Here is a 14,988-nt window from a genome sequence, read left to right as displayed (position 1 = left end):
GGTGTCCCTGCTCAAAGGGAGACTTACCTAGCATGCAGTCCAGCTGCAGTTCAGGGAGAACCCAAATTGGGCCATCCTAATGGTGCTATTTGTAGAGTGAAGTAGTTGGCTGCTAGTCAGTAGTATAGGCAAGAGAGATGCCTTTGTTTTAGCTCTGGTGTCTTGTTCTGTACTTTGGTTATCTTGCACTTCTGGATTCCCAAACCACCTTTCAAAATATTTTTCAAGACACCTTCACCCTCCTGTATGTGACCCAGGGGCTTTCCAGCTTGCCAGTTCACCCCCAGGATATGAGGCGAGTTGCTCCTTAGTCAGCTGAACTAAAGTACGGCGAGGAGTCAGTTGAATCTGCAATGGTGTTCCATATCTGGAGATACCCCATCATTTGAAAGATCTTACCGGCAGCAAGTGTTCGGCTTTTGAATGGGATTTTTTATTTTCTTAATCAATGCTTTTTTAAGGTAATACTCCTAAAGATACCTCTATGCTACCTAAGTAATTATTTTTCCTTTCTACTCAGTGAAAGAGGACACAAGGATATAAGTCCTGTTGTTCCTTTCTTTCAATGCTTTTGTCACTAAAGACAGCCCAACGTTTTTGTTGCTTTCCTTTCTATTCCTTGCAGTTTGCCAGGGCCTTTCTCCTGCTAGTTAAGCTGGATGTAGTTGTCTGTACGTAGTTCCCCTGACAGCTGTACAGAGTGGGACTGTCTCGCGCATAATCTTTCTGTGTTTCAGTCACCAGCTGCGTGGTTGCGTGGGAGCTTACATCTAATTTGCTAACTAACACATCTTTAAGTCTTTTTTTTCTGTAGGTATTCTATTATAAGCCTATCTTTTACATTAAGTGTGCAAGGTACAATTTCCAGTGACAGTATTAAGCGTAAGAACTGGAAGGTACTGTCATGAAAAAAATGTGATGTAATGCAATTGTCGGGAATTGGTTTATATTAGGTTATGGCAACTTAGGCTATGTGTTTTAATTCAGTACTTGGTGCTTCTCCAGCTTCTGTGACATTCCAAAATATTTATTAGTAAAGATTATGTACTATGAAAATACTTACCTCATACTGTCTAATACTGACTCTTAATCAATAGCTATTTTAAGTTTAACCTTTTTAGTTCCCACCTGGCTATGACTACCTTTCTTCAGTTAGGCTAAACCTTCTCTTAATTATAACTTTTAACAATCTCCTGTGATCCTGTGGCCTTACTTAAAGTAGAGCAGAACTCAGAGATTTGTTGCTCTGTTCTTGCAGTTTGTGCCACCCATATATTTTTTTTAAGCCATTTGGCTAGCTGTATTCTTTTCTGCCCTTCTTTTTGTCTCTAAAAATACCTATTCTAAAGAAAAATTTTGCAGGTTTTTTTTTTTTTTAACAGGAATTTTACAGGAAAGGAAGTATTTCTTGAAAAGGCAAGGCAGCCTTCTCTCTTTTGCTGAAAAAGTAGATCAGATCTTTTAATGCAATCAAAGATATTCCACCAGTTTTTAGACAACTTTGGGACTGCTGTTTCTTCCTTTTAATTTTTTCCCTGATGTAGCTTTAATCTGTCCTGCATGCAAAATCTCTTTTGATTCCATAATCATTTTGTGAGTCAATAATATTTTTCACTAATGTACCTTATCCCAGACAAATTTCTAACCTCTTTGAAGAGGCGGGTGAGGTGGGGCAGTTAAGTTGCTCCAGATAGAGCTGTTATTTTTTTAACCTACTCTTACCCTGTGGTGAAATTACTTGATCTAAATTGAATAGCCAAAGGGGGTGTTGATGCCTCTATTATGGCCTAAGTAATTTTTCTTTCAGTTAGTATGTAATAATAACTGATGGCTTGCATTCTGCTTGGGTCGCCTGTATTTCTGAGTTTAAGATATGGGAACTTGCGTGATGAATGTTTGTCATTGCTTAATGCCTGGCTAATATGTGGGTAGCTTAATTTTCCTGTGATGCTATCCTGTAGTGTGGACTAATCCTAAGAGCAAGCACTTACCTGTCTGGCTTCGTTTTCGTTGCGCTGTGTATCTGAACTGCCATTCTCTTTGTGTCGTAATTTTATGCCTGTGCTCTTTATTATTTCACTCTTAAGTTCCTGGCGTTGCAGATAGTATTTACTCACAGCTTCTGCTCAGTGTTGACTTACAGGGATTTTATTCAGCTGCATATGTGTCCATGTGGTATAAGGAATCTTGTCTCCTCTTTTTTTATAGCGGTACGGCTTTTGTGTTCTCTGTGTTAAGGGCACCTAGGAAGTTTAATCAGCAACCTCGATGTGCCCAGTCTCTGTATGACACAAATGTAAATGAATAATTTAAAGATAGTTAACCGAAACAGATGTTCTGACTTCTGTCTGTCACAAGTCTGTCTTTTCTTTTTGATGTGAAGTCCTGTTTGACTGTTACTTTGTACCAGGGTGTTTTCAGTAAACGTGTGCCTTGTACTAGTACCCTGTCAGATAAATGGCATGAAAAGTCAGATTCAAGTAAGGTTATGATCATCAGGAATATTTACTGGTTGCTCATGAGGAGTCTTTTCCATGTATACTTGAACTGCCAAGGTGCACAAACCAGGAGGTCATTGCTACCATTATTAGCAGGCAGCAGTGAAGAGGAAACACTGAACTAACCTTCTTCCTCTGCAGAAGGTACTCTGGAAGTGCTGCTGTGTGTTCTTTTACAGCCTTTTAAATTGTTTTTGCCAGTTCCATAGCCAAGAGGAAAGCCAATTTCTAGCTTGATGTTCAATCATAGCTACTAATAGAAGGCACTAATATTTGAACACAGCTGGATCCAGCTATCTTCCTTGTATCTTTGTGTTCTTATGGTAATTCGATTTGATATCAAATGAAGTTTTGCTGCTTTTTATGTAGCAGATTTTTGGAATTGGTCTTAATGAGTTCTTAATGAGTAATTTTCTTTTTGTTGCTGGCTGCTATAGCTTAGTGAAGTGAGAATCTTTGTCCATATTCCTTTAATGGACAATTTATTGAAGCAGTGCTGGAAGAAATCAACAACAGTGGAAATTCAGTAAGAATTGTATTTGTTTCAGACTTGACTGATCTTGAATATTTTCAGAAGAAGCTTCTTGATCTTAATGATTTAAGAAATTTAAGGTTAGTTACTTTCAGCTGGCATCCAAATTAACACAGTTTTAAAGGGGGATTCAATCTGCTTTCTTGTGCAATAAACAGGGAAACAACAAGAAAAAAAAGAGTAATTACTAAATATCTTTGAGTGAAGTCCCTACTATTTCTGCAGCAGACTGGAAATTCTGTCACAAGGTTATCTAGATTATGATCAAAAGTGATTCCTACTGTCAGTGTATTTGCAGGGGGGGGTGAAGGTGGGGGTTCTGCTACATACCTTACTTAACTGTCACTCAATTTTTATTTTGTGAGTTTTGCACAGGCACTTTGTTGTGAAGGAAGATATTTTTGAGTAGAAGGCATCTGAAGTCACAGTACTGTTTGGGAATGTCCATGGAAATGCATGAATTTATTCCTGTGTCACCACTCATATTGTGAAGGTTGGAAAGGCTATCTCTAAATTTTGAGGTTATTCAGGAAAATATTTTAAAGGGCTGAGAACTTCCTTTTCATGTTCTCCTTAGAGTAGATGTGTGTCATGGCACACAGATCCCCAATTTATAGGTGTTTTGCAGAAAGACCGTGGCAAATCATGGGGCCGTTCCTACAAGCTGCCCTCGGAGCTGTTGTCACCACGTAGTCCTGCATGTGAAAATCACGAGAACTGTGTCAGTGCAGAGAGCAGTGCTGGTTTTCTTGGTAGCAGAGGCACACTAAAAATAGACCACAACATTAAAAATTGGAAGCTGTAGGAGTACAGAAGCTGCCTCCTGCTTGGAATAGCTGGCTTTGTGTAGTGTTACGGGATGTGGCGTCCGTCACCCGAGGTCATCTTCATGTTTGAAAAGTAGGGCTGTAAAAGAAGCCTCTGATACGGAGACTACTGCAAAAGTTGCCAGGTGTAAAGCTATGCAATGGTCAAAATAATAAAATCATTTCACACACACACAAAAAATATCTGTACTTCACTCAAAAATTTTGTTATTTTCCTCATCAGTCTGTGTCGCATCTTTGGGTGTTTTCCCCTTTCTACTTCCCTTCTAGGGCAGACTTTTTTTTCTTGTTCCCTTGAGATAAACGGCAGCATAGAGGCTGTTACGAAAAAATGGTTGAAGGGTTTGTTAGTGGTGGCAGGGCTTTTTCCTTAACAAAAACCCTTAACACCCCCCGCGTCCTATACTACAGGTACTGAGAATTTGCTTCTAGAGGAAAAAAAATAAATAAAAATATTCAAGAGCGGGTCACTACTGGTGTTTCCGGAAGCACGTTTTAACTTGGAAACTCACATAAATTATTTGGGTTTGTTACACTTAAAAATAGTCCTAATCAGCCAGGTTTCAGTAGCGCTAGCTAGTCCAGCCATCTCGGTTTCTCGTGATTAATAGTATTTGTGCACTCGGGGGAAGTTGGACCGTCAGTCCGAATTCACGGAGGGGGTGCCCCATAAACTTCCACTAAAAATACCAGTCTGCTGAGGGGAGCCGAGCCGGTTCCTTCCCTCAGCCCCCGTGCTACGAACTGAGGAGGCGGAAGAACGAATACCGCTTTCTGGAAGCCAACCGTAGCTCCCTCCCCGAACCGCGCCATCCTGGCCGGCATTTCGTCCCTGTTTTGTGCCGTCGGCTCGGCGGCTGCCCCGTCTGGTGGTGCTGGCGGTGGCAGGGGGAGCCCGCTCCAGCCCCCTACCAGCACCAGCGCCCTCAGAAGCGGGAGGCGGGTTTTTCCTCAGCCTCGCCTCGCAGCGGCCTGTGAGGGGATCGGGGCGGGGCGGAGGGCCCGCACCCGGCGGTTCGGTTTCCCGCCCAGGCTGCGGGCTGGGCCGGAGGCGGGACCCCGGCCGTGCCTGCTTGGGGCGGGCGGCAGCCGTTCGGGCACACCGGTTCGCCGAGGGCCGGGCCGCGAACCGAAACCGCAGCGGAAAAGCAGCCCTGTCCCGAGGTTCGTGCTGCGAGCGGAACGCACCAAGTAAGTCGGCTGTGGCTGCTGGCTTTGCTTCCCCGCCGCCTCGGCTGTAGGCCTGTTGCAGGACACGCCTGTTGCAGTCCTCTGTTTCTTTCTTTTTTTTTCTTTTTTTTTTTTTTTTCTTCTTCCCCCTTTTCTGGGAATTTTGCGGGCTTGAAAGAAAGAACACGAGCTGCTGACTTCCAGGGCTTAAGATGCGATCCTGACATCGGCAGGCTTGAAGCGCTCCAGAGCTAGCTGTGTGCAGTGAATTGGCTTCTAAAATTATTTTAGCGTGTTGGGAACTGTCTTTTTAGACGCTGTGTAAGACTGCATGTTTTACACGTTACACAACTAGTAGTTTACGTGACATAAGCAGTCTCAGAGAAGAGAGAGACGAGGAAGAGCAGTGCTGCCTGAGTTATTCTGTATTTATATCATTTATATTTTTGTTTGGGGCTTGGGTGGTTTTCTTTTGGTTTGGGGTTTTTTTTTCTCATAGCCCACACTGTTCTCGCTTCAAAAACCCGTATCAGTTTTTTGGCATACAAATGCAGAGCTTGGTATGCTTATGACACGTACAGAATATTGCGTAGTCAGGGTGTGGGGATCTGTAAGAGCAGCTTCTTTGTTGAAGCGTGCTTAGGTATCAGTAACATGTTGACAAGAGGAGTTATTATATTGATACCCAAAAGATGCTAAAATACCAGATACAACAAACATGGGAAAAATAATACTTTTCAATAAATTGTGTATTATTGTTCTTTCTGTAGTAGTAGAAATTAGATAGACAGGTGTTGCTTTGGTTAGGCTACTATTTGATTATTGTTGCCAGTATACTTATTTCTTATCTTTCTTTCTTCAGAGAAAGTGAAAATAGTGTGTTAGCTAACACAGGGCTCTTAAACGTTGCAGACACCTCTGCTGAATTCTTTATCTGTTATCTTCTTTTGACAAGTTTTCTCAATGCTGTATTTTTTTAAATTGATATAAAACATTCTGGATAATAATTTCTTCAATGTAAGACATTTTCTTTTCTAGACAAATATATTTGCTACTGTCAGACTTTTGTGTAAAGTGGTGCTTTTTTAGTTTTTGTGTTTGGGGGTTTTTTTTACAGGAGTGATTAGATATGTGGGGTATGTAGAGCTCGCAGAAAATTCTGCTGCTGATCTTGGAGTTCCTTGGCCAGTGTTTCTTACAGCTTTAGTTCTGGAGCTTTGCACCTTAAGCAGACACTCCCAGTTTGAAATCTAGGCAAAGCTGTGTTGCCCTGAAGGTGGTGGCTGTTGGAGGACTGGGAATGGGGGTAGATGAGAAACCTTCGTCTTCAGAAATTAAAGGAACTGCCTTTGCAGTGAGTTGGTCTCCAGTGTGTTCATTCTCATAATTTCTGCTCTTTGTTTTCCTGAGGGAGGAAAACCTGCACTCACAAAAGCCTGGGACTTTGTCCAGAGTCTCTTCTGCCAAAGGAAGAACCTTGTAGGGATGCAGGCAGGTTGGTGGCCTTGTGAGCCCCTCAGGAGCTCTTTAAGGCTCAGAAACCTTCCTTGTTCTGGAAAAAGTCAGCTCTGTGCCTGCCTTTATGCTTTGCTTAGTAGAAGCACTTGAACCAACTAGAAAACCCACATTTTTGATCCCTAGGAATGAAGCCTCTGTGAGGCAGGACAAGGCCTCACGAAGGTGGAGATTTTACATTTTTTTAATGGAACAAGGATGTGCTTATTTCTCCAGAGCATGCAGAGAGCCCTTCTGAAGCAATTTTGAGAGATGCTGAGTTAAGAGCCAGTACTGAAGTAAGAAATGCCCAGTCTGGCTCTTTTAAAGCGGAAATAGTAAAACAATGTTGAGTTTTCCTAAAATTATCTAAGAACAAAATCCAACAATACACCCGAAGGTTATGCAATGTTATCTTTAGATTATATTTTAAAAACAAAATTCTATTAAAATTCCTTGACCTGGTGATTTTTGTTTACCCTCCTATCTTATTTTCTGTTCGTTTTCATAGCCAACACCACTGTGACAATGTGTTCATGTGGCTTCATGGCTTCATGAATAATTTGTTTCTGCATCCTGGGGGTGAAAAATCCAGTTTCTAACTCAGAGTATCACTCACTAGCTCTTGTGACTGCCAACTCCCCATTTTAAATATTGCATAGTTTGATTATTGTATTACAAATAACCAAGCTTATAACTTCAGAGACCTTCTGTCTTAAGATGAAGTCCTCTTTTATATAACATTTCTATCTTTTCAAAACCCTCTTTAAAGAACACTGGTTTTGTTTGCAATTCCCTATTTCTATTCCAGCTCTGATGAGAAGGGCTTTGCATGCTGACCCTTGGTGATACTACAGACCAAGTGACACAAATCCTAGCTGAGCTCAGCAGCTCTGTGTGGCATGTAGCTGGCACCTAATCGCGTGTTTTCCTGGTGTTTTCTTATCAGCTTGCAGTTTGGTGCTGCAGATAGCTTTGGAACGTTCTGGTGTTTAAAACATGCAGAAATGGAAGCAGTTAGCTGTAGTAATTACAGCTAAATACTAACCTTCTGCAGGACGTAGAACTGAAAAGAGTTTTTTTTGAACTATCTACAAAAAAGGAGACCTCTGGTGCAGTGACCAGTGCGTATGTTACTGTAATCTCTGTTGTGCAGAGTGAGAACCTGAGAAGAGTGGTAACAGTGCTGGTGCGCTGCTTCTAATATTTGAATATGACTGAATGAAAATGAAATTTCAGTATGTGCCAACTTGGAGAATGTATTGTGATGGCAACAGGAAGTTTCCAAAAGGAGGTAATCGAAGACCTCATTTTAAGGAGAAATAAGAATGAGGAGTTCAAAACAAATTATTGATGTCAGAACTCTTTTCATGACATCTCTCTCTACATGCCCAGTGAGGAGTTTTACCTGATGCTCAAAAGTGTGGCTTTTCTATTTTCCATGCATAGTTGATGGGAATTTCAAGTTAGGTAACCCATTCTGTGATCAAGTGGAAATACTGAGATCACTCTTCATGAAAATGACAATAAAATGAACATCTTTGACAATGAAAAGTAGGTTTGAAAATAAAATGCTTTTATTTGCCTGATAATGTGAGTTGAAAAACTTTTCAAGTGAAACATAGCCTCTGTTTGATTCTGGAGAGGTATAATCTGGATACAAAACCAGAGCTTTCTTGCCGTCTTTGCTTTTCACTCCATTTAAAAGAAACAAGGAGTGTTTAGCAAGTGATATTAAAGTGGTGGTCTGTCTGCAGACGCGCAGAATCTGAAGGCAGCAGATGAACTCTGTTACCCTGCTTGGCATATACTGGCTTTCTTTCCAGATCAGTTGCAATAATTATGAAAGGATATTAAGGAGAAGTTGCCCTTGTATAGTAAAGGTTAGAGAGCAGTAGCCATGCTCCATACTTAAGTCTAAATAATTTCTTTGGGCCACAAACTGAACTGTGTGTATGTAAAGGTTCTTTGTGTTTAGGTATTGTGCATGCTGTGTGACCAACTAGCAAACTCTATTCCTCTGCTTCCAAATGAAGTAAACAACCAAACAAAAAAACTGCGAAAGCATTAGACACAGTAGGAGATAGTATGGAATGTGTAGTGCTTCTTGCAGTCAGGTGTGGGATGGTTTGAAATTTTTCTCCATACCCCTGACTTCCTGTGTATAAGTAAGCATAAACTGAGGTGTTGGAAGTTTAAGGAAAGAGTCAAAGGGTACAAAAATTATTTAAAGTCAGTTGTCATTCACTGCCCTCGATTGCTTTTTGTTCAAGCATAAAACTGTTTCAGAGTCTTAATAGTGACTTAATAGTGATTAAAATGAAGAAAAGCAAACATACCAGTATCAAGCTTTGGACTTAGCATAGGTTGCTGGAATCCAGAAATCTTAAAACAGACTTCTAACCTAAAGGTTGTTCAGGAGATCAGTTAGTTTCTAGGTGGTATGAAGCCTTGTTTTACACTGTGGTAAATATAATACTGATCTTATTCAGATTGTGCTTGGTAATGCTTGATTTAGTGTGACCAAATTCAAATACAAGTAAGTTATCTCAAAAAACACTGCTTAAAAACCTAGTACTTTAAATTTGAGTAGTATGGTTAATCAGCCTCATCTGATACGTAAAATTCAGTGATTAAATATTGCCAAGTTTATCTTCTCTGCCAAAATGGCAGGAATTTTATTTTAGGAATCAAAATAGAAGAAAACAGTGTCAATCTGTGTTACAGAAGTTGTCTGGGTCAATATTTTGCAATTGTCAATAAATTTAGCAGCACTCGAGGCTGCAAAAATGCTTCATGAGCTAATTGGCTTTTCAATTTCTTGGTTCAAACCAGTCTCTTTAAAAAATTTGTCCTGTTTTTATTTCATGAGAAAATGGGTTTATTTCCGATGTGCTTTTTTATCATCTCTAAATGGTGGCTGATCTTGCTTCTGGGTATAGATTAATATTTCTTGCAAATACTTATTCAGTGTGGTGAAAAAATTGCAAAAGAAGGAAATTTCAGGGTTAATCTTTTCCACCATAGTAACCCTGATCATCTTTTGAATTGAGTTTTGCAGAGAGGCATGGTCCTGTGTTACCAGTGGTCTTTGGGTTTTGTCTCTGAATTATTAACAGTCAATTTTCTGAGCTGGAAAAGAAGCACCAACATAATGCTACTATTTGTTACTAGTTTTACTGTCATTTAGGAGGAGAGCATGTGTGAAGGTTGAAGGTTGTCAGATAGCAAAGCCACTCCAGGAGCGCTCCAGACATCGCGCTTCAGACAGGAATGATGTCGCGATGAGGCTCTCCTGATGGTTGAGTTCTGTGCGTAGTCCTCCAGCCACTCATCTCGCACACCGGCCCTTCTCCAGTCATGGTGCAGTTTCATTTTGATGCCTAGCAAACTTACCTGTCCTTGGCAGATGAATGTACTTTAGCTCCACTTCATTTTCTTCTTCACGTTTGCTCTGAACTGAGAGTGCATATTGGGAAAGAATAATACTATTTCCAAGTTTCTTAGCTCTACGGAGGAGTCAGTTTATCTCTAAAATTACTGTTGTTGTTATCTTTGACAAGTTGTGGAAATTTAAACTATTATTATAGTAATAGTTTTAACATATTTTTAGGTTATTTTCACGCCAGCTGAGTTTATGGATGTTAAAAGCATAGGAAGCACCCCTAGAGATAGGGTTTTTTTTGTTGTTGCTTTGGGTTTTTTTAAGATAGATATTTAAAATCATGGGTACTGAAGAACTGAAGCACAGAAACATGAATTCAACAAACTATTGAAATGAATCTCCATGCTTACATATAAAAATCCTGTTTGGTATGGTTTGCTTTATGGCAACCAGTGCAACGCTGGGGGGCTTTGCTAAGTTACAGCTGCAATGAGCTCAGTGAATTCACAGTAACAACACTAGCAAAGAATTTTGGGTTTAATTACAATTCAGCTACAGAAAAAATAACCGTCCTCCAAGGATTTTTTTTTTCAACCCCCTCTCAGTAGCTGGCATGGGCACTAGGCTTTGTTTATGACATGCAGCGTTTGTGAATTTCAACAGTGATAATAGGCTTTAGAAATGAAAGAGGCATGCTGGTAGTCACATGTGGCAAAGTCATTAGAAATCACTGTGTAAATTGTTCAGGAAAGAAATCATGTTGATTACTTCTACAAATAAACTCATCACAACAGTGTTGTCCCACAAGTGGGGTTTGGTACCTGGTATGCAATAAGCCAATCTTACACACAGCCAATATATTTATTTATTTCTTGTTTGCGCTAAGATGGGTGCTAGGAGATAGTTCCACAAAGCTAGCACACCACATCAAAGAACTGCAATGTATTTGTCCTGTTACATGATTAGTAAAAACCTGCCTAAATTTACATTCATTGGTTAGTAGTCGCCATCTCATCTACTATTGATTAGTTTCCTGGTTTCGGCTGGGAGAGAGTTAATTTTATTTCTAGTAGCTAGTATAGTGCTATGTTTTGGCTTTAGGATGAGAAAAATGTTGATAACACACTGAAGTTTTTAGTTGTTGCTGAGTAATGTTTAGTCTAAAGTCAGGGATTTTTCAGCTCCTCATGGCCAGCCAGCAAGAAGGCTGGAGGGGCACAAGAAGTTGGGAGGGGACACAGCCAGGACACAAACTGGCCAAAGGGGTCTTCCATACTATGTGATGTCATGCCCAGTATATAGACTGGGGGTAGTTCGCTGGGGACAGGGTGCAGATAGCTGCTCGGGAACTGACTGGGCATCGGTCGGCGAGTGGTGAGCAATTGCATTGTGCATCACTTGTTTTGTATATTGCAATTCTTTTGTTATCATTGTCATTTTATTATTGTTATTATTTCTTCCTTTCTGTTCTATTAAACTGTTCTTTTCTCAACCCATGAGTTTTACTTTTTTCCCCCTGATTCTCTTCCCCCATCCCACTGGGTAGGGGGGGAAGTGAGTGAGCGTCTGCATGGTGCTTAGTTGCTGGCTGGGGTTAAACCACGACAGTTAGTTATGTGTCAATTAGCCTTGCTTGCTTTGTAAATTAGCAAGCATGCTCCTTGCAGGTGTGTGGGGCAAGTTCTTCCAGCCTGGAATTAAGTCAGTGGTTGCTATCTCCCCCTGCTGCCTTTACTTTTCCCCCAGTTCATGCTTCTTTGGCAATCATCCGGCCTTTGATGCCTTCTGGAGCAGGATGTTTCCTTCTTATCAGTCTTCAGTTCCTCTTTGAGGGTATAGTCCTTAGCAAAGCATGCATTATTTAGACAAAGTAACGAGGCCTACACAGTGAAGCTACTGATTAATGGTCATCCTAAATCAAGCAGTGTCACTATGACCTAGGCATTAACCAACATATGGCTTTGCTTAGTTTACATTTTAGCTAAAATCAGATTGCAAAATAGTATTGGGCAACTATTCAGACAACTATTCAGCAGCATTTCCACATAAAATACTCTCAATGCTAAACTATATAAATTACCCAGACTACAACAGGACAACATACCGGCATATATAGTACAAATGTTTCATGTATATATACCAGTGTCTGAATAATATACAGGTACTAACTGAAAACCTGCATCTTGCTATTCCATTTCATTAAATTTTTAATATTAAACCTCCAAAAAATTAACTGAGAGCCTGAAATCTGGGAAAGAAGATTTTTGTGTTGGTTGTGTGGGGGTTTTTTATCTTTCTCTTAAAAAGGTGTTGTTTTTCTTAACAACTTAATAGCGGAACTATGTATAAGAACAGTAATTACAAAATAATTGGGGATTTCTGGAATTACTTGGGATGGAAAATGACACATAAACACTCAAATTTGTAATTTTTAACTCGGCTATTATAGGTACTGTAATAATAAAATTTATATAAAGAGGTAGTATCAGTGCTACATTTTTTTCCAGTTTTAAATCACTGCATATCTTAGCTGCCGTGTAGCTTTAAATATATATGTTTATATATTTTTATATATATATTTGTACATATACACACAGAGAGATCTTACCTCAGATTGTGTCTTGCAGCTCCACTTGGCTGAATGGAAAATTACTGGAATTGTGTTTATGGCATGGATCGCAGTATTGATTCTTCAGCATGGATGTTTTTGGAAGACTGTGCATTGCTTTGCTCACAGTGTCATGAAGTACACCGTGAGATGCTGGAATGGCCTCTGAGTGCCATCCTTGCCCTACCTTCTGCCTGCTGACAGCCTTTGAGTGTCTGATGGGGAGAGGGTTGCGTAGCCATTACCACGCGCCATCAAAGCAAGTGAGAGATTTAACCTGTAACAGCTCAAGTGGGCTTTGAGCAACCTGGTCTAGTGGAAGGTGTCCCGGCCCATGGCAGGGGGCTGGAACTAGATGATCTTTAAGGTCCCTTCCACCCCAAACCATTCTGTGAGTTTCTATGGAGTAGTACTTTACACTTAAGTGAAATAATCCATTATTTTTCACCACAGTTCTCTAAAGAGCAATCGCTGCCTATGTCTTACAAACACTATTAATTAAAGCTTAGGAACAGATGCATTCATGTAAAGAAGCAACCATTCATAGTCAGGCAGATTAGGTTTTGCCTTGCATTACACAGCTGTATTGAAGTAACCCTGTAAGTTAGTAATGCTGAAATAATAAAGTTGATGTTAGCTTTAAGCCTGAGAAGCAATCCCAACTCATTCATATGTAAGGTATGTAAGCCCAAAAGAGTACTCAGGTGGCTCTTCAGTCCTGTGTCCTAGACTGAATACAGCTAGATCACTCAGTAAATATTTACATAAGCTGTGCCAAAGGCTGCAATGGCTGGAAGTGCCCGGTTCATTGAGGTAGCCTCTGCCACGGAGTGACTCTTCTCACAGGAAGGAAGATCTTTGAGCTCTCACTTGAGAGATTCTTTGCTATAGAGTAAGCCACTTTCTTCTTCTCTTCCTGTTTTCTTGGCCCCCTGCCCAGAGGACAAAACATCAGGTGCTGACTGGCTTTTTCTGTCACTAAGCCCCTCACATAATTTTTTTCTTTTTTTTCCCCTAAACCTGTCCTCAGATCTTTCTTCATTCATCTGTATTGCAGTGTGATGGCCAAAACTGTCCTAGCACTTGACCTAGAGAAGCTCAAGCCAAAACGATGGAAAGTTATTCCTGTGTTTCACATTTATATTTATGTTGTCACAGTAACAGATTTTTAACTCTGATTCCTCTTTCCTTGGTTGTTTTTGGCAAGAGTATCTCGGCCTGTGGCATTGTGACCTTATGTGTTTTTGGCAGTATTGCTGCCTGCTTAGCTTTTGGGTTTTTGTGTTGTTGCATCTGATCTCCTTCAACCTACCACCAGCCTGTTGGAGGTCCCTTCAGGAACTCCCTGAAACATTCAGGCTGGAAGCTGGCTGAAAGCAAGATGGTAACCCAGTGTTACACACTTACTTCCCTGTTTCATTCGAGCAAATGTCACCTCAAGTACTGTCAGAAGTTGCAGTGACAGGATGTCCTCCTCTGGAGGTCCATTTGTTCTTATCCGCCAGGCTTATTTCCATGTTTAAGTGTATTGAGTCTTGCGTTGTCTTTATCTGCTTTATTCTTGAGGAATCTGTTGATACTTACTTATTCTTTTGTTATCATCTAAATGTGTCTGTATTGTTTGCTTGGTAAACGTTTTCAGTATCTCTTCTGTTTTTGAAAGTAGCCGATTGCTGTGTTGTGCTCCTTTCTAAGGTTGGGCAATGACCTTCCTCAGTCTGATTAATCTTCTCCATGAATTTCCAAAATTTATAGTTTTAGTTGACGATAGCTCTTGCTACATTGCATATAGAGTGGTTTCAGTGATTTTCAGCTTTCTGTAACCGAGAGCTCTCGCAGATTTATTCACCTGCTGTTTTCTTTTTCCTGAGGATGTTTGCATCCAATTCTCTGAACAGTTAAACTTATTTTCTTTTGATGTTTGTCACCTTTACTTTCTTTTTCTTCTCCTGTTGCACTTTCCCTTTTGCTTCCAGATTTCTGAGGTACATGCAGTGAGGCTAGATAGCCGATTTTTGGTAGGCTTTTTTGTTTTGTTTTACTTTACTAACCCACTTTTTGGCTTTTGTGACTGTTCTCTCTCAACAGTAGCATGAAGACTGTCCCACTAATTTGAAAAATGAGTTTCTAAGGGCATTCCTTCTCTTACCAAATTAGATCCCAGGTGTCTTCATCTGCCCTTCCTGGAAAGCCATCCTCTAACTCATGGACAAGAGCACCTGAGATCCGTTGGTCAGTTCCTGTGCTTGTCTGTCTGTCTGTGCTTGTCCTGCCTGCCAAGTGGGCTGGTGAGAGCACGGGCTGTGACCCCGTGGCCGTCATGCTGCCTGTCAGACCTGCTAGCAGGTTTGGGTAATTAACAGGTACCAGTCTTCACTTAACCAGTGTTAACCTGTAACCTCTTCTCTGAGCCACTTCCGTGCTGGTCATGGGGATCTCGTGCTGTCAGTGGGTTCCTCTGCAGGCAGCACCTC

At 40.7% G+C, this 14,988-nt stretch overlaps 1 protein-coding gene across 10 annotated transcripts in view; it reads left to right on the top strand.

Moving 5' to 3' along the window:
• CAST (calpastatin) overlaps positions 1-14,988 on the top strand; it is a 65,437-nt gene that overhangs the window by 17,728 nt on the left and 32,721 nt on the right. For 2 of the 10 annotated variants that reach the window (XM_049795421.1, XM_049795420.1), the window contains exons 1-2: positions 4,978-5,048; positions 14,603-14,746. The exons of 7 other annotated variants lie outside the window; for them this stretch is intronic. Coding sequence is in view for 1 of the 3 variants with exons in the window: in XM_049795419.1 (XP_049651376.1) it covers positions 12,673-12,777 (105 nt within the window). In the remaining 2 variants the exon portion in view is untranslated. Of the gene's footprint in view, positions 1-4,977; positions 5,049-12,624; positions 12,778-14,602; positions 14,747-14,988 lie in introns of those variants that run through there. One more of the 10 variants, XM_049795419.1, reaches the window with a different exon arrangement.

Source organism: Accipiter gentilis, chromosome Z (assembly GCF_929443795.1).
Source record: "Accipiter gentilis chromosome Z, bAccGen1.1, whole genome shotgun sequence".
Lineage (NCBI taxonomy): Eukaryota > Metazoa > Chordata > Aves > Accipitriformes > Accipitridae > Astur > Astur gentilis.
Note: the sequence above shows the minus strand (reverse complement) of the source record. Positions and strands in the feature narration are given on the sequence as shown.